Source organism: Hippocampus zosterae, chromosome 5 (assembly GCF_025434085.1).
Source record: "Hippocampus zosterae strain Florida chromosome 5, ASM2543408v3, whole genome shotgun sequence".
NCBI lineage: Eukaryota > Metazoa > Chordata > Actinopteri > Syngnathiformes > Syngnathidae > Hippocampus > Hippocampus zosterae.
In genome coordinates, this window is record NC_067455.1 from 1,834,087 (window position 1) to 1,852,070 (window position 17,984).

The 17,984-nt window shown below is 47.2% G+C and overlaps 2 protein-coding genes across 8 annotated transcripts; both read right to left on the reverse strand.

The window, feature by feature from the left end:
• Nucleotides 1-206: 206 nt before the first annotated feature.
• Nucleotides 207-7,605, reverse strand: cacng6b (calcium channel, voltage-dependent, gamma subunit 6b). Of its 2 annotated transcripts, XM_052065298.1 has the most exons (5): nt 6,805-7,598; nt 4,718-5,199; nt 2,411-2,485; nt 612-749; nt 207-538 (listed from the first exon to the last, which is right to left on the reverse strand). In XM_052065298.1, exons 2-5 carry the CDS (start codon nt 5,079-5,081, stop codon nt 318-320), a joined length of 798 nt encoding a protein of 265 aa, XP_051921258.1. In that variant the 5' UTR covers nt 5,082-5,199; nt 6,805-7,598; the 3' UTR covers nt 207-317. The 2 variants fall into 2 exon arrangements, with proteins under 2 accessions (XP_051921258.1, XP_051921257.1); XM_052065297.1 differs by lacking the exon at nt 612-749 and having other exon boundaries at nt 207-611; nt 6,805-7,605.
• Nucleotides 7,606-9,422: 1,817 nt separating this feature from the next.
• Nucleotides 9,423-17,735, reverse strand: u2af2a (U2 small nuclear RNA auxiliary factor 2a). 6 transcript variants are annotated; one of them, XM_052065174.1, is made up of 12 exons: nt 17,141-17,735; nt 15,867-16,008; nt 14,856-14,891; nt 14,531-14,637; nt 12,871-13,022; nt 12,659-12,775; nt 12,446-12,584; nt 12,239-12,318; nt 11,926-12,048; nt 11,740-11,826; nt 10,839-11,087; nt 9,423-10,630 (listed from the first exon to the last, which is right to left on the reverse strand). In XM_052065174.1, exons 1-12 carry the CDS (start codon nt 17,187-17,189, stop codon nt 10,496-10,498), a joined length of 1,416 nt encoding a protein of 471 aa, XP_051921134.1. In that variant the 5' UTR covers nt 17,190-17,735; the 3' UTR covers nt 9,423-10,495. The 6 variants fall into 6 exon arrangements, with proteins under 6 accessions (XP_051921134.1, XP_051921133.1, XP_051921132.1 ...); XM_052065173.1 differs by having other exon boundaries at nt 12,239-12,336; XM_052065172.1 differs by having other exon boundaries at nt 12,428-12,584.
• Between the last annotated feature and the right edge of the window lie 249 nt (nt 17,736-17,984).

Sequence of the window (17,984 nt, forward strand, 5' to 3'; positions counted from 1 at the left end):
CGACAGTGCCGGTTGCTCACGACGTTGACGTTTCCTGATTCTGAAGGGCCTGGGGCCGATTCGTTTGGCATAGCAACACAATGAGAGCGCAATCTGATTGGACAAAGATTGTAAACTCCTCGAAAATAAATCAAAAATATAGGATATGCATACCTGTCGGTGAAATCTGCTTCACAGAATGGAAACAATCGAGATACAATGAGGTATTGAGTCATCACTGTTTAATGCTAAGCTATGCTAATTGTTGGGCTAGAAAAACGGTGTAGAAAAAAAAACAAAAAACCCTGAAGCGATGTTGCCACGTCCGCAGCCGCACACTAGGTGGCGCTGTTGTTGTGTGGCAAACACTTCTGCCAGGAAATGCCGTGAAGCGAAAGGACGAGGAAAAGGACGCCTCCCAACATGAGGACGGCGCCCGCCGAGCCCGCGCAGGCCGCCGACCACGCCAGTTGGTGATGCAGCGGGACGGCGTGGTCGCTGGACAACAAGGCCAGTACGGAGCGGTGGAAAATTAGGACGGAGATCAGGACCAGGACACCTGCGCGTGTGCGGCGTTAAAAGTTGATCGTTTGGATGATGAGAAGGTGGTCGGGGAGACGGCGAGTTCTCACCTGAGAGGATGAAGCAGAAGGAGGCGGGCTTGAGGAAGAAGGCCACGCCTTTGCTGAGCGTCATGATGATGCAGATGGAGCCGGTCACCATGAGGGTCAGACCCAGCAGAGCCAAAATGGCCGCCGCCAGGCTCAAGTCTAGGGAGAGGGACAACTGGAGTGAAACGTCACGCGCATCAATGACGAGCGCTTCATGCTTTTTTGAACCCTACTTGCAAACCCTAACCCAAGTCGGGAACCCTACAGATAAAACCATACCCTAGTACTGAACCCTACTTCCGAGCCCTAACCCTAGTTCCAAATCCAACGTCCGAAGCCGAACCCGAATTTTGAACCCTACTTGATAACCCGAAACCGAGTTTGGAACTCTACTTCCGAACCCTACTGTTTGACATTAGGGTTAGGGTCCAGAAGTAGGGTTTTAAACTAGGGGTTAGGGTTCGGAAGTTGGATTTGTAACTCAGGTTAGGGTTCAGAACTAGGTTTAGGGCTCGGAAGTCGGAAGGCCCTAAACCTAGTTCTGAACCCTAACCCTAGTTCCAAATCCAACGTCCGTAGCCCTACCCGAATTTTGAACCCTACTTGATAACCCGAAACAGAGTTTGGAACTCTACTCCCGAACCCTACTGTTTGACATTAGGGTTAGGGTCCAGAAGTAGGGTTTTAAACTAGGGGTTAGGGTTCGGAAGTTGGATTTGGAACTCAGGTTAGGGTTCAGAACTAGGTTTAGGGCTCGGAAGTCGGAAGGCCCTAAACCTAGTTCTGAACCCTAACCCTAGTTCCAAATCCAACGTCCGAAGCCCTACCCGAATTTTGAACCCTACTTGATAACCCGAAACAGAGTTTGGAACTCTACTTCCGAACCCTACTGTTTGACATTAGGGTTAGGGTCCAGAAGTAGGCTTTTAAACTAGGGGTTAGGGTTCGGAAGTTGGATTTGGAACTCAGGTTAGGGTTCAGAACTCGGTTTAGGGCTCGGAAGTCGGAAGGCCCTAAACCTAGTTCTGAATCCTAACCTGAGTTCCAAATCCAACGTCCGAACCCTAACCCCCTACGTCTGGACCCTAACCCTAGTGTCAAACCCTACTTCCAAAACCTAACTCAAGTGTCAAACCCTAATTCCAAACCCTAACCCAAGTTTTGAACCCGACTTGTGAACCCTAATCTTAGTTTCAAACCCCTCTTCCGAACCCTAACATTCGTTGAAGAGTTGGGGCTTCAAATTAGGGGTAAGAAGAAATATTAGCGTTTGAAAATCTTTCTTTCAAACCCTAGTCCTAACTTTTAAACATTACATAGAAACCTTATTCCTATTTCTAAAATCTATTCTGATAGCAAAGTTTGAAACCCAACCCCTACTTTTAAAGCCAACCCTAAAAACCTTATTCTACTTCGAGGAGTCAGTTGTTCATTTAGGTTAGGATTAGAATTTTAGGGTTAGCACTGCGCTTGGTTTGGGAGTTCATTCGAGTTTAGGTTTTGAGAATACGAGTAAGAAAAACGCGTGCGACACTGGTTCACGCCTCCCCACCATTTTGCCAATGCATATTCTGCGCGCCGAACGCATCCTTGGATTTGATGAGCCAAAATGGCGGCGTGTTTGCAAGTGGGCCACGTGCCCATTTGGCTCAGCTTGAAACAGACTTTGTTGGCAGACGTGACATGCTAAGCCCGTGCTAATGTGCGAGTGTGGGCCACCGATGTCATCATCAGTCCTTTTTTGGGGGGGCGGGGTGTGGGGGGGGGGGGGGGCGTGGCGGCTAGGAGGCTAGGCAACCACCGTTTCACATTCAACTTACTCTTGTTTGTCGTCTTCTTGAACATGACGGCGTTCTCCCCCGAGGTGAAGAATTTGAAGTAGGTGCAGTTGGATTCTGTCGAGGGGGAAAAAGGAAACTTTAGTGCCACGCGGCGTGCGACAGATCGCTGCTGTTCTTGTGCGATATGCTTTCTATGCATCCATGCGCACACTTTGGTCCTTCCAGGCATCATTTCTATTTATATCCCAGTGTTGAGTCGGAATACACACACTGCACATACGGTGCGGGGACAGCCGTGGATTTCATTACTGTACTTCGATAGATTTTTTTTAGACATTCGTAATTTACTTGAGTAGGCCTTTTTATTTTTCATGTGATTTTATTTATTTTTGTTATAGCATTGCCGATATTTGAAAACAGATATCTGTACATTCTACTCCTTTATGGGAGTGTCGTGGTGTGACTAGAAGAAGCAGTCGTGTCAAGATCTTGATTAATTGATTGATTGTGATCTCAAGGTCTCATAAGAGCACCCCGAAAAAATAAAATCAACAACAGGGGTTAAGGAGGTTGGAGAGGTATCTGAAGAAGAGGAGGAGTGGGGTGGGAGCGCAGATGGAGAAGCAAGAGGGAAGCCGAAGATGGAGGGGGCTAGGGGAGGGGGTGGTCCAGGAAACAAGGGATGGTGGGGTGCGAGTGTGCGGAGGGGACGACACGGCGAGTTAGTTCATCGGGCATTAGACCTGCTCTCCCTTGGTCCCTCGCTCTCCCGCTCCCTTGTTGACCTTTCACTATATTTAGACCAAAACTGTGAAGCAGACAGATTCCACTGGACTTCTCGGCCGCACAGTCACAACTTAACTCTCTCCGTTAAGGAATACTACAGCGTGCGCGCACACACACACACACACACACACACACACACACACACACAGTCCATGTCGCGACTACTAGCTTGTGCGCAATGCCGCTTGCTCATTACGCACATATTGCGTTCCAGACGCCTCAGACGCTCGGCGAGTAGCGACAGGAAGACGGGCAACAAAACAGTTGCTATCTTGGCATCAAACAAACATGGCGGTGGGCTGGCGGCCATCTGCCAGTGGCGCGAGGGCGTGCGAGAAACATGGTCGCCAGCACAACGGCTGCCGCAGCACGTAGCACAATTGCGTGCGATCAATAGAAGGGTTAAAAAAAAAAGGGGGTTTTCTATTTGAGTAGAAACTGACCGGTAAGGATATGTAGAAATATAAATTGTTTTTGAGGCCGATTCCGACATTTGACACGACCGGATAATTCTCAACTATAGCAGTGATAAAATCGCTTCTTTGGGCTTCCTTGACACTTTCCACAAGAGACAACGCTGTCGTCATTTTCTTACATGACAGCAAGGAGGAAAATCTGCAGATTTTTGTTGGTGTTTGAAAATACTAACGTGCACAAAAAAAAAAACGTGGCCAATTTTTTATGAGCCAATAGCCAATTTCTTCACTGATTAATCAGTCAAGCTTTAACGACAGCCTCAGCAAATCTTTGTTGTTTTTTTTTTAGGCGCGAGAATGCTAAAGTAGACCTGATTCTTGTCTCTTTATGATCTCACACCAAAATCCAACCGTGCTAACCACCGACGCGGCGGGCCGATTAGCCGCATTTTGTCCCGCCATCTTATTGAAAAGTCTCGCCAGAAGAGCGCAAGCTTTCGCGGCCGCGTCGTATCTGTCGGCGGGCGGTTACGTAATGCGCCATCCGCGCGGCTTCCCTTCGCGCTCCTTCCATTGGACGAATCCGTTGCCGTTCTTCGCGAACGATTGAATTGGCTGACCTAGATGCAAACGCTGTACATACGCCGCGTGCTCGCACCCTCATCTCCCCACCCCTCCCTCTGTGGAACATTTCCAAGACAGGCATGCGTATGAGGCTCACATTCGGTCACACAATGGGATGGGCATTTCTTCTTTTATGGAAGCGGCGGTGCATAACGCAGTTTTCTTGATCTTTGACAGAGCTTGAAGAGCTAATCGTTTGAATCGGGTGCGTTGGAGGAGGAGGAGGGCTGGATAGGGGCCCCGGAGGACTCCCTTCGTTTAGACTAGCGCAGGTGCCAAAGTGGGGTCCTCGAGGGCCCATCATTTGGATCAGGAAACCGAAGTAGCAGGAGAAAGCCCACGCGAGGCACGGGGAGAACATGCAAACGCCACACAGGGAGCCCGCACGCCGAGGCAGACCAGTCTCACGTGACTCAGGATGTTTAATTACAAACATTGAGTAGGTTGTGCCTTGTGGTCACCATGGCAACAAGTGAGCTAGCATTCCACGAGTGAAGTCAAAGAGAGCGTCACGTCTCACCTCCCGGTAGTTCAGCTGGACCGCAGCTCGCCCTCTCGGGGTCCACGTCGGCAACCCACAGGGTGCGCACGCAGGTTTTCCAAAGGCCGTAGTGCGCCAGCTGGCACGTCTGGTTGCCGCCAAAGTCCTTGGGCTGCGCCAGCTCCACCCAAAATTCGGTGCCCACCGCCAGCACGGTCAGCGTGACGCCCACCGCACACACCAGGAAGGCCAGCTTGATCTTGCCGTTCTGGCTGTCGCTCATCTTTTGGCTTCGTCTCTGAGCACGGCCGCCCTGAAGGGCGGCCAGAGCTCCTCCTTGGCCGCCGCCCGCCGCCCCCATGCGGCCCTCCTCGTCCCGGGCCACGAAGAAGTTGTTCCACATCTCAGCTTGTGTGTATTTAGTTTTCGTGTAGCTTTATAATGGTGAATAAATAAAACTCTGATAATACCAAGATAAAAAAAATAAGCTTCTGTCCAAGTATTTCCTTTCCTGCAGTCCTCTGAAAAAGAAATGCAACAATAAATAAGACAGCAAAGAGCACAGATGTTCAATTCAAGGTCCAACGTGTACCGCAATCTTACTAACCAGCCTTAAAAATGACACAAACCAAGGCGTAAGTTAAACAGGAGAGGGACAAGAAAGGATCCCTGCGGAACACCACACTGAAAAATGACAAGATAGGCGTTTTTTTTTTCCTCTTACTGACTCTCCATTTTTCAAAGACTTCAAGCAGAACAGCAAGCTGAAGCTTTATCGCTCTCCCAACTAGAAAGTCAGAGAATCGTTTTGTCTACATTAGTGAAGTGGTTTGGCGCCGGGGTTTGGGGGGTGGGGGGGCTCACGGTGAGTGCCGCAGTGAGCCACCTGTCTCTTTTATTGTCCCACCACAGAGCTCAGACCCGAGTCGTCCCACTGCGTTGGGCTCGGATGCGAATCCCCGTCTGATCTGCGGGGATAACGCGATGCCACAAATACCCGACAGCCTGCATCACATGGCACGGCCCACGGGGGGGGGGGGGGGGGGGGGGGGCCGTGGGAGCGGTTTAACGAGGTGGCAGATGACCCACGCGGGGATGCGAGGCAGGTGATAACGCCAGCCTGAACAAGAGCGCAGGCTTGCGGTGGGTTCGGGGGGGGGGGGGGGGGGGGCTTCGACGGGTCACAGGACAGAAGCCCCCTGACCCCATCCACAGAGTTGTCGGATCACTTCATTGTGAGCTTTGCGCCAGCAGTCTCAAAGGTTTTAATTCGGCACCGGAGCACACGAGCCACCTGTTTTGTCGTAACGCTGGATTTGGAGATTCATTCAGAACGACAAAGCGCGTTTACATTGACGTCATAACATGCATAGAATGGAATCTTTCCCATCGTGAGATCCAAGACATGAGCTACGGGGGTTAGCTTTTTTTTGGGGTGAGGTGGCATATGCGATGCGGACCGGCGTAATAATGAGATCCAATCCGAGAGCCGTCAAGCATCTTTGCTTAGCGAGACGAAAGCGACGCAAAATAATCATCTTGGTCAGAACTGAAGTCATCTTTAATATGCCTTGATCGGAGCAAATGTAGGTTTTGACAGGAGTGATCGATACGGAATAAGAAAATAAAATTCCCAATAGTACTGTTAAATCTTCAATTTTGTAATTTCATAGGTAATTATGCTGTGCTTTAATATTCCTCATGAATAGTTCAAGACAAATATAACACTAATAACATTTTTTTTATCTTTATTATGCACACCTCAATGCTAAAGCTGCTTGAAGTGCTCGCGAAACAAAATATTGGGATTATTTTATGACCATGGCACGATTAGATTCTACGTTTTGATGGCGGGCGGCACGGTGAAAGCCCGGTGAGGGCCACCGCCTCGCAGTACAGAGATCGTGGGTTCGATTTTGGGTCTCGGCCTTCCTGTTGTCGTCGAGCCTGCGTGGGTTTACTCTCTCACTTATTAAAATCATGCATGGTAGGTTCATGGAACAAGAATTGAGCCTAAATGTGTGATCCTGGGACTTTTGCAACTCTGTGTGTGTGTGTGTGTGTGTGCACCCGTGTGTGTGAAATCAACAATTGGGAGAGGAAAGGAAAAAAAAAAGAATTCTGACCTGTGATTTGGTGCTGGGTTGAGAAGAAGACGCCTGAAAATTCAAAGAGCAAAGGGCTGCTTCATGGCAGAGTTAGTGAACAGGAACGAGAGAGCGACAGAGGAGGGGGTACATAACACTCATGGAAAGGGAGTCAAACAGGGGAGGGGGCTGCAGCCCAGTTGGCTCACACGCTTCTTGATTCAATATCCGACGATGTGCGTGTAGCCGGTAATGTTAGTCGCTAGTAAGGCGAGGTGGCGCAGGGCGATCTCTCTCTCACACACACACATCCGCTCTGGCCTACGCATGACGTGACTACAAACATGTCCGTTTCCGCCACACACTCGCCATGCGTGCGCGTGTCTATTTCGGACGGGCACCTGTTAACGACATTAAGCGAGAGCGAAGGAGGAGCCCGCGGCGAGTGCTCCTGCGGCTCGGCTCGTCTTACAGCAGAGAGTTGAGCGATTGATCCGCCCAACCATGTCTCAATAAGTTAGTGTGGTTAACGATTGGAATACTCTCGGATGGCGTCACATGGTTGATCTAACTCTTTGCGCTGCACCCTCTCGGTGATTTTGGGTGTGGTTTCACTGGCGGCCATGAGATGCTGGGTGTTTTGGTTATGTTTTGGCACAGCGTGGACATATGAAAGAGGAATCGAGACTGGCTTTGGATGAAAACGATCGGCGGTGAAATCCTGATTAATCCTGCTTTTTAAACCTACAAAAGGTGCCTTTCCCAAAGTGTCTTGTTAAAATGATCAAGGGGGAACACGGGGCTTTAGTTCAGCCACCGACGATATAACTTTTGCCCATATAGTATTATCTTATCTTTTAACATTGTACTCGTGATTTTAACTGCTTGTTGTAAGGCAGGGGTGTCCAAACTTTTTGCCAAGGGGGCCAGATTTTATGTGGTAAAATGTCAGGGGGCCGACCTTGGCTGACATTCTTTACATTGAACAACAATATTGTTCAACAAATTTTAGTAAGCCAGTCTGTTTCACATTTCCATTTTTATTTTAATTTCAACAATCTTAAGAATTTCTTTTGGTTCATTTGAAACAGGAATTTGAAATATGACATATCAGTCAATATAAACACGGAGTGATGACTTGTTAACTCGTGAGTGATGCCCTCTAGTGTCTAAATGCTATTACTCATTTAGTGAATGCTATTACTCATTTAGCCACTAGAGGGAAGCAGTACTCTATGAAACATCACTCCCCAGTCTACGAGACCTCAGTCAATGCAACACGTGTTCCATTGCGCCCAACCTGCGGGCCAGACGGCACTGATTTTATGACAGGGGCCGAGGGCCGGATGAAATTCGACCGCGGGCCGGATTTGGCCCCCGGGCCGGACTTTGGACATGCCTGTTGTAAGGTGTCCTTGAGTTTCTAGAAAGGCGCCCACAAATAAAATGTATTATTATTATTATCATCATATTGTGTGTATAACAAGGGAGTAAGAGTTTAGGATGGTGTCGAGGTGACGAGCAGAGAACAGGACAAAACAAGCTCTTTTTTCCATTGGGTCACAATGTTGCCTCTGAATCAAGATCCAACGAGGGAGGTGTTGCCTGCCCGGATTAACAAGCACCAGTCAGTGATACGACATCGTAACATACGTGTGTTAAATGGCCTGGACAATATCTGATTTCCACTATCATGAATTGTATTATTATTAGATAGGTTGAAACGTTCCATTTTTTTTTTAACTGAAAATATTGTGGCGAGTTAGTCTGACGTCACATACCGCAAGCAAGAGTACCAGACAGCGTCGCCTTGTGGGCATCATGGCTAACTACACATACTCTCCTCCCAAGCAACTCACCAATAGACCTATTTTGATGAGTTAAAAAAAATATATATATTTTCTTAATCGTGATTAGGACGCACGCGATGCTTGTAACACTGGCTGGCTTCTTGAAATGTGAGTTTGGTAACACTTTCTGCACTGAATTTATTGAATAAAATTGATTTGAGTCTTCACTTTTCAATGTTGTAACAACGCCCCACTGAATGTCAGGAAAGTACCGCTGGTCATTGTGCAATGTGTACCTTTTACGAAATAAATATTTCGCATATCGCCATCGCCATTACTGTCTATATTATTGACTCTTTAACTGCAGTCAGACCTCAAACACGACTTCACTGTGCATACAAACGTTGGGGAGGGCTGCTGGGTGCATTATCATTGATCATTGTCATGATCATGAGTGTGATTTTTTTTCCTCCTTCTGCACTTGCTTGGCAACTGCTGTGGCGCGAGACTACAGTATATTTTGACCGCCACGAAGGAGAAACCGGCAACACTTTAATGCGTCTTATTTTCTTCCTGCTGCAATTCAAAAAATCCCTCCAGTTTCCGACAGATGCTGAGCTCGTGTATTTTTTTTTCCTTTTCATTTGCTCCTATTTGGGTGTAATTGCGACTCAAGCATCTTTTTTTCGTGACTGCAACTTAATTCTAGTGACTCCCCCCGACCCCAGCCTTTTTTTCTTGTAAAGAAATTAGCAAAATGGGACGAATATGTCAAAGGGGTTACTTAGAAAAGAAAAATATGCGCATCCTTAAATAGGAAAGCTGGAGTCGTGCCAGTTAGCAGTGTTTCCAGTACAAGACGAGGTGTAGGTATAACTCATGTGTTTATTTGGTCTTGTCAAAGAGGTGAGACGATGCACACAAATGAAACAAAAAATGAATTAATCACCGGGTCCAAACACAAGTGACAGTTCAGATCTTTGCGCCGACAAAGGGACATGAATGGCAATGCGAGCCAAAGCACAGGAGAGTGAAGCCTTTTGTAAGTGATTAAAGAATTTCTTACGCAAGGGCCGGCCGGATTTGATTCTTTGTCCAATTGTCTTGGAATCATCCCAGTAAGGCTTTTGGTCAGCGAAATTCCCAATAAATAGGTTTGAGTGTTGCTGTTAAAAGAAGAGGATCAACCCGGGGGGGGAAAATGGATGGAAAACTTCCCTTTACTGTAGTTGGTGTTATTCTACAGGCTGCGCACAATGTGATGTTACAAAGTTGGAGCCGGCAAAGCTACACATAGTATCGGAACAGTAACATTTGACGTTCACACGACATGCTCAAGCGATCGTCCTGAGGGGGGGGGAGGGGCAGTAGTCTGACAAAAACAAACAAATCCAAAAAAAAAAACCCAACAATGTCTCCTCTAGTCTTTCTAATGGCGGTGAAACTCAATTGGACGTTACAGCTAGTGAAGAAGAATTTGAAGTACGAGGCGGCCTGACAAAAAAAAAAAAAAAAAAAGCCCTCATCATTTTCACCCTCTTTTCATTTCCATAGAGCCATCTTAATTGCTTCTCGAAGTTCCTTCCATTTAAATACAAACGTCGACATGTTACACCACCCCCCCCCCCTCCCCTGCCAAAAATGACATCTCCGGCTCGCAAAATATAAAAACTGCTGACCCCACCCTGGACCTATTCGAACACACATTTCTCAAAAAATTTTAGACCCTCCCACCCCCCTCCCTTATCTAACAATGACAAAACCCCGACAACCAGAACAACCCCCCCGTGTGACTTTATTTTATTTTTTTTAAGATCTCAGTATCACACACGGTGATCTCCACTTAATTTTTTTTTTTACCTATCACCTATTGGGCTGATCTAGTCAGTGGGAATTCGAGCCTCACCCCCCCCCCCCCCCCCCCCCCCGTCTTGCCTCCTCTACCAGAAGTCCCGGCGGTGATACGCATCAGGGTCGCAGTACTTGGTCACCACTACTCTGTTGGCAAATTTCCTTCCTGTCAGGCCTTGCATGGCTTTCTGGGAGTCGAACACCGACATGAACTCCACAAAGATCTGCAGGGAGACAACGCGATCGTTTGAATGGAAGTGGCACTTTTTGACATTTTCTAACTTGGAAACTTTGACATGGGAATTAACGGGTACAAACCAGCAAGTGGCAAAAATAAAGTCTGGCTCTTAAAGGTTCAATACGGATGTTTGACGGCGTGTTGAGTGTAAATTTGTAGCAACAACGGGGGTGGAGCAAGGGGTCCGGTCTCACCTTCCCGGTGCCGGGCACTTCCAGGCCGTCGACGGGCCGCGGGATCTCGATGCTCTTGACTTGGCCGTACTTGCTGCACTCGTCCCGGACGTCTTCCACGATCTCCTCGTACTCTTCATCGTCCACCAGGTCCTCGGGCGCAACCATGTTCATCAGGCACAGCACCTCGGTGGGCAGGCCGCCCATTTGAGTCACGGTGCTGTTCAGGCCCGGCACCTGCAGCGTGACGGGGGTCTGGTTGATGCTGGTCTGCAACAACAAGCACACATACAAAAAAAACCCCAAAAAACTGTTACAAGGTGCTCCAAAAACACAAATGGGAAGGCGGCTGTCTTTCTAATTGCTCATTTGCGTGAAACATTTTGGATGGATGGATGTTTTATATATTGATATGGCGTTATTGACTTTTTAAAATCATGTGCGAATAGATTCGTTTATTCATTTTGAATTTTTTTTTTAATGGTGTTCATAGCTTGAACGGAAAATACGTGACAAACTGACAGCAAATTTAATAATTTAAACTCGCCTTACATTAGCCTAAAAAAATAACTGCCGTGTCCCCAAAATACAAAGACAATGGTCTCTCTCAGTCGAGAGGTATTATTCTTTACATTACTTGCTACTTTCCGACTACAAGACTTTGGCAACATTTCACTGTAGAGGGTAAATATTTGGTTCCAATGAATTTGTTCAGCCAAATTTGACTTTGCTTCTGGTTGAGAGGCTCGAATGATCCAACATTGAAGATGGAAAATCCCAATGATGACGACGTATCTTTTGCAGCTGTTCACTCATTAAATGCAAGGCTCGACAGGGAACTGCAAACGGCATCAGGCTCCGGAATACTGAATGAATGAATGAATACACGCATGCCTCCACCCAACCGGCTCTTGCCACATACCAGAGTGGCGTTCTTAGATCCCACGCTGGCTCGCTGCACCAGGAGCTTCTTGTCTCCCAGCTGCATGCCATTGAGCCCGGCGATCGCCTGCAACAAAGGGACGCCTTGAAAGCGGTCCGGTCGCCACCACGCGTAGCGCAACCCCCGCCACACCCTTTTAGGGTTTGCGCGGCGCTCGTTGGCTACCTGGTCATTGAGGTTGACGTCGACGTATTCGCAGAAGGCGTATCCTTTGGACAGGCCTGTTGCGCTGTCCTTCACCAGGTTGAAGGCCTTCAGGGGCCCAAAGGACGTCAACAGCTCCTTCACCTGGGCAACGGAAAACACAGACTTCACAATAACACCCATCGAGCGACCGGGTACGGAATCCGATGCCACTGAGCATTTCAAAGCGCAAAGAGCGTCGGACGACGGGGACCTCCCGAGCGCCGGATAGCCAACAAACGCTCCAAAAACAGATTTCCACGGAGGTCGGCCGCTTTAGGGCCCGCCCACTAACCTGGTCGTCATTCAGGTAGTTGGGCAGCCCGCCGATGAACAGCTTGTGGGCTGAGTCGGGCACCACTGTGGATACCACTCCTGTGTTGACAACAAGACCTTTGAGGACAGCAAACAGTGCCAGCTCCCATATATATATTTACGCAAATGGTGTATGAATGATGCCAACAGGAGTAGTAATAGTAAAAACCATTAATTGTCTGTGTACCAGGCACATAGACACTGGGGTTCTCGCTCATGCCCGGCAGTGGCTGGTAATCGTGTGGACGGCGAATTTTCAGGCTCTGGCCTTGAAAGATGATTCCATCAAAAGCCATTGCCTGTGTCGTCTCATCCACTGAGCGAAACTGGAAAGGAAATCGGGCGTCAGTCCGGGTTCACTTTTAAAGACACGCGTGAGCGACGGCAAGAGACGACCCACCTCAAGGAAGGCAAAATTCTTATCTTGGTTAATCTGCACAGCAAGCACGGGATTTCCCGGGGCCTGAGTAAGACCACCCAAACGCATCTGAGCGTTAAAGAAGTCCATCATCGACTCCTGGGGAACGAGAAGAGCGGAAGAAAATCACACACACGCGTCCCATGGTGTCAAAGAGTGGACGCAACGCTTCGACGCTGCTTCGCGTGTGGCACCTCAGTGATCCCGAAGGGGATGTTTCCCACATAGAGCCTGCGAGCCTGTCGGGTCATCTGGCTGCCCACGACGGGCACGGGGGTGGGAGTGACGGCCAGGCCGTCCGGAGTCATGGTGGGCAAGAGTGCCGTGGCTGGAATTTGGCCCGCAGCTGTGGATGCAAAGCACATCGGTAAGCTTGCTAAACATACGTCAGGCATGTCCAAAGTCCGGCCCGCGGGCCAAATCCGGCCCTCGGCCGAATTTCATCCGGCCCTCTGCCCCCGTCATAAAATCAGTGCCGTCTGGCCCGCAAGTTGGGCGCAATGGAACACGTGTTGCATTGACTGAGGTCTCATAGACTGGTGAGTGATGTTTCATAGAGTACTGCTTCCCTCTAGTGGCTAAATGAGTAATAGCATTCACTAAATGAGTAATAGCATTTAGACACTAGAGGGCATCACTCACGAGTTAACAAGACATCACTCCGTGTTTATATTGACTGATATGTCATATTTCAAATGATCCTTGCAGTTGTGGATATGTGTATTGCTTGTTCATTTCCCTGTTGTTCGAGTCAAAGGTTTTGCGACTATTGAAAAGTCACGGTGATACATTTTATGTTTCAAATCAATCCATTTGCACTCAGGAGACTTCTGTTTAAGAAAAAGTCAAGTGAATAAGCAGTTGCATGTGATATACCCGTTTCAAATGAACCAAAAGAAATTCTTAAGATTGTTGAAAATAAAATAAAAATGGAAATGTGAAACAGACTGGCTTACTAAAATTTGTTGAACAATATTGTTGTTCAATGTAAAGAATGTCAGCCAAGGTCGGCCCCCCGACATTTTACCACATAAAATCTGGCCCCCTTGGCAAAAAGTTTGGACACCCCTGACATACGTACTTGCGCTGCTGGCTTGACTTGCTGGGCGATTGATTGACTTTGTTTTGCTGCCAAAACTGTGACATACTGTGTAAGTGACTTTTGAGGCACGCCCCACTAGATGATGGCGGTGAACTTCACGACAATGTGACACAGTACTGCTAACTTGTATTTTGTGTGAGCACCCCCCCCCCCACAGACTCGAAGGAGGAGCACAATTAATGAAAAACTGACAGAAAAAAAGGAAAAGATGCCATTTTTGGGTCCTCTAACTACAACAATACAAGTTTTAGGGGAGAACATTTCTCTATTTTATAACGCTTTGTCCCATTATATTTGTTTAATTTTACAAAAGAGAAACCTCTGCAAAAATGTGGCTTTTTTTGGGTGGTGAATGTCACCATCTTATGTTGCAATGTGTCCAAAAATTAAAATCACAAAACAGGCAAAAATTAGCCAAAGAAAAATGTTTCCCCCTTTTAAAAAGAATCAAAAACAATTTTTTTTCTTTCTACATATTCTTGCTGCTGGAGGCTGTAAATTTCCCCTTTGTGGGACGAATAAAGGATATCTTATCTTATCTTAAAAGCTCTCGTGTCGTCGGCGAGACTGGCATGTCATGGCATTTCCCTTCATTTCAATAAGGCTCGAGCTCGATTTGAAATAGGAATGATTTGAGCTACAGGCAAAGTCGGGGAATGAACTCAACTTTCAAGCCAAGGCACCTCTGCAGACTTTTGACAAACAAACGCACACAAGCACGGGCACTCCCGAGCAAGTAAAAAGGGCGCTACCTTGCATGGCTTTGTACTGCATGGGGCTGATGTTTTCAAAACCAGGTGGTGGCACATCCCAGTATTTCTTCACCTTGATCTTCTTCTTCTCGCGGTGCGGGGAACGGCTGTGGGATACACACAAGAGACTCCAAATTAGGTTGCGAGGGGGAAAAAAAAACAAAAGTCCATCCAAAACACAAACGCCACAATCTGGAGGCGTTCATGTCAAAACAAAAATACCTTTAAAAATCGCACACAAGTCAGTTTTTTTGTACTTTCGTGGGCGGGGGGACATGAGATTGTGGCACAACAGAGCAGCTTTGTGTTCAATTTGCTGTATTACCTTGCAGTATTGTCTTGTGGGTAGCTCGGTGGTGAGCTGAAATGACATTGGAGGGATTTCACAAAATGATTCTCTAACAGTCCCGCTTCGAAATTTTCTAGGGAGTCACGGCCCGACACGACTGGCGGGATTTCTTAGGACAGGTTGGGTCAGGAATTGAGAGCGCCTGGATGCTTTGATGCAGATGTGCCCAAAGTTGGCCGACTCACTACTAATCCATTTTTAGTTTGTTTTTCACTGACATCATTTTTAAGATTATTACACAGAGATCTGGTTGAGCCTGGTGATTAATTAAAAAAAATAAAAGACAAACAGCGAAGGGGGGAGAAAATATCAACAGATGTAACTCGGGCTACCATTTTAACATCAAGAAGAAAATATTCTGAAAACTAAATCAGGAGTGGCCAATGGGGTGCATTTACACACCCCTCCCCATTTGAAGGAGGCCAAAATGTGGGCAAAATTGGGTGACATCACACTCACTGAAGCCTGCTGATTGGTCAACGGGAAATTCTTTATTTGGGGTGAAGTGAGCATGTATCCCGAGTGCAGTCCACATTTTTTTTAAACAAAGTGTAGTAATAGGTGTCATGTTTCACAAGCGTTGCGGTGATTCACTTCACAAAGACACCCCCCGCCCCCGGCAAATAAAGCCCATTAGATGGGCAGAAGGAATTTGCAGGTGTGAATTAAAAATAGCAGATGCTGCATTTAATGAAGATGCAAAATCCCAAATTGAAAATGACAGGATGCATGGATGTGGAGAGCGCTTAATGCCATCAACAACTGAGTCTCCCGTCATGTGTAAAATCGCTTCTTTCCCAGAAGAGGAAGTGAGAGAAAGACGCCAAGGCAGACAAGGTGTGAAGGAGGCATATTGATACGCTTAATCAAATCAAAAGGAGCAAAACCTCAAACGACAGAAAAGACTGGCTGGCGTTTATGGGCTGCGACGGATGTTCCCAGCGTGCCGGCCCACTCGTGGATGAAGACAAAGGGGGGGCTACGCACCTGCGTCTGTGTCTGCGATCCTTACTGTCACCACGGCGATCCCGGCTACGTCGGTCCCCGTCTCGGCTTCGCCTCTTCCTGTCTCGGCTGCGGCTACGGGAGCCGGAGCGGCGGTGATGCCGGTTCTCCTTGTCCCGCTCAGCTGGACCACAAAAAGGATGGATGGTGAAAGCAGATCAATTGTTTTGACGATTGTGCGATGAAGCTTCGAAAAATATGACGGTTCAGTCACATTTTAGAGGCGCAAAAAAGAACAGCGTCAAGTAATCCTGAGCTAATTGTTGCTTTCTGAATGACCATTACCATAACCTGTAAACTGAGAATCTGCACAAAGAAGAAAAATATATGTCTTTTGTTGATCAGCACACTGGTCATTTCTATTGCTATTTTGACATTGAGTTAAAAATGACAAAGGGAATTATGCGATTGTTTGCAATGTTTCTAAAAGGCAAATTCGTACAACATATTGTTTTTATTGTTAAAGAGGCCAACACAACGGCTTCAGACTAACATGTTACGGCACCATCAATGAAATGTTAGCAAAGCTATGGGGACACGCTATTGAGAGCATAAACGCCAGGGCCAGAGCCAAAGTTGAATTTGTTTTATTTCTTTTAACTGGAGACCAAGACCACCAAAACAGGATTTGCCTGTTGGCTTGTGTTAAAATCAGCACACCTGTGATGGGATCTTGTTATTTTCTAGGAAGGTTGTTGACGTTCTTTTAAATCACATAGAGATTGGGAGATTTTTTTTCTTGCATATTGATGCCATCACTTTTCTACCTTGTATTTATTGTGAGAAATCATTCTCATGGTGGGTATCTTCACGTGACCGAATAGCGTTAATTATTAAAAGTGACATCTTAAAAACGAACTTTCCAATGTGTATTTACCATTTCAATATTACAGGGATTGTAAATTTGCGCACTTTCAATCAAAAGGCGGTGAATATGACTTTTTAGCCAAGTGTCTGCACTCCCACTCGAGTACAGCGTGAGCCGCGAATCGGCGACAAACGAAATGTTTTAATGACCGTGTTCCCTCCATTATGAATCGGTTGAATTCACTTGCTGAAAAAAAAACGCAACGCTCTTAAAAGTCGATCCGCTGCAACACTGGCAAGCGGTCCCATTTTGAGTCTCCGGCGAGCGACTGTGATGCCCTTACCTTCCAGCAAGTAGACCGAGCCCGAGTAGCTTAGCGACATGGCGGCAAGACGACTCAACGGCATCGGCAGATTCATAGCGCGGCCCGAACGCGTGCGTCGCTCACCTTGCTTGTTTTCAGACAGCTGCCGTTCAAATTCGTCGAAGTCTGACATCTCTGCAAGCTTCGGCGTCTTTCCGCGGGTCTGCGTTATTCGCTTGAAAAAGTGCACCTCAAAACCGCCCCCCCTCCCAAAAAAAAAGGTTGCACGCGGAATTTAGCGACGACTGGAAACCCACTATAGATTTACTAGATTCTGATTAGCACAGAAAAGAGCAGTGGGTTTTATTTCCCAGATGAGGGGGAAAGTCATCGGAGGAAAAATAACGTGGGTTAGCAAAACGAGCTAGTAACAAAGTCCAGCAGGAGGGGAAAAAAAGGCCTGGCGCAGCAGACTCTAAAATAGCTTAGCTTAGCCTAGCGTGCTAGCACAGACAACGGAATGAATGGGGACAATTCAACTGCACGCCAAAAACAAACTTCCGCGGTGAATTGGCCGACCCGAAAGATAAGTCGGCCGCCTTCGAATTCCAAAAGGCGCACGCCTTGTTGGGTTTGGAGGTCGGCGAAGAGTATGAAGAAAACAGTATGCTCGCTTTTCTTTCTCCCTCCGTCTCCCTGGTCCTCCTCAACACCGGAAGCTGATGAATGGGTTTCCGGAAAATGGCGGTCAACTCTTCTTTTGGCATTTTATTTGGAGTTTATTTTATTTTCGGAATAAACTCCAAAGAAAGTCAGTCTTTTCTGTTTGTTAACGTTATGGCTTTTTTTCTACGAATTGGGTTAATCTGAACGTCACCCTATTAGCTTCACCGTGATGGCCTGAGCATATTGCGCCAAGTGTGATGCCTTTAAGAAATGCTCCTGTTAGTCTTATGAAGGCCATTTGGCATTAAAATAAACAAGAAAA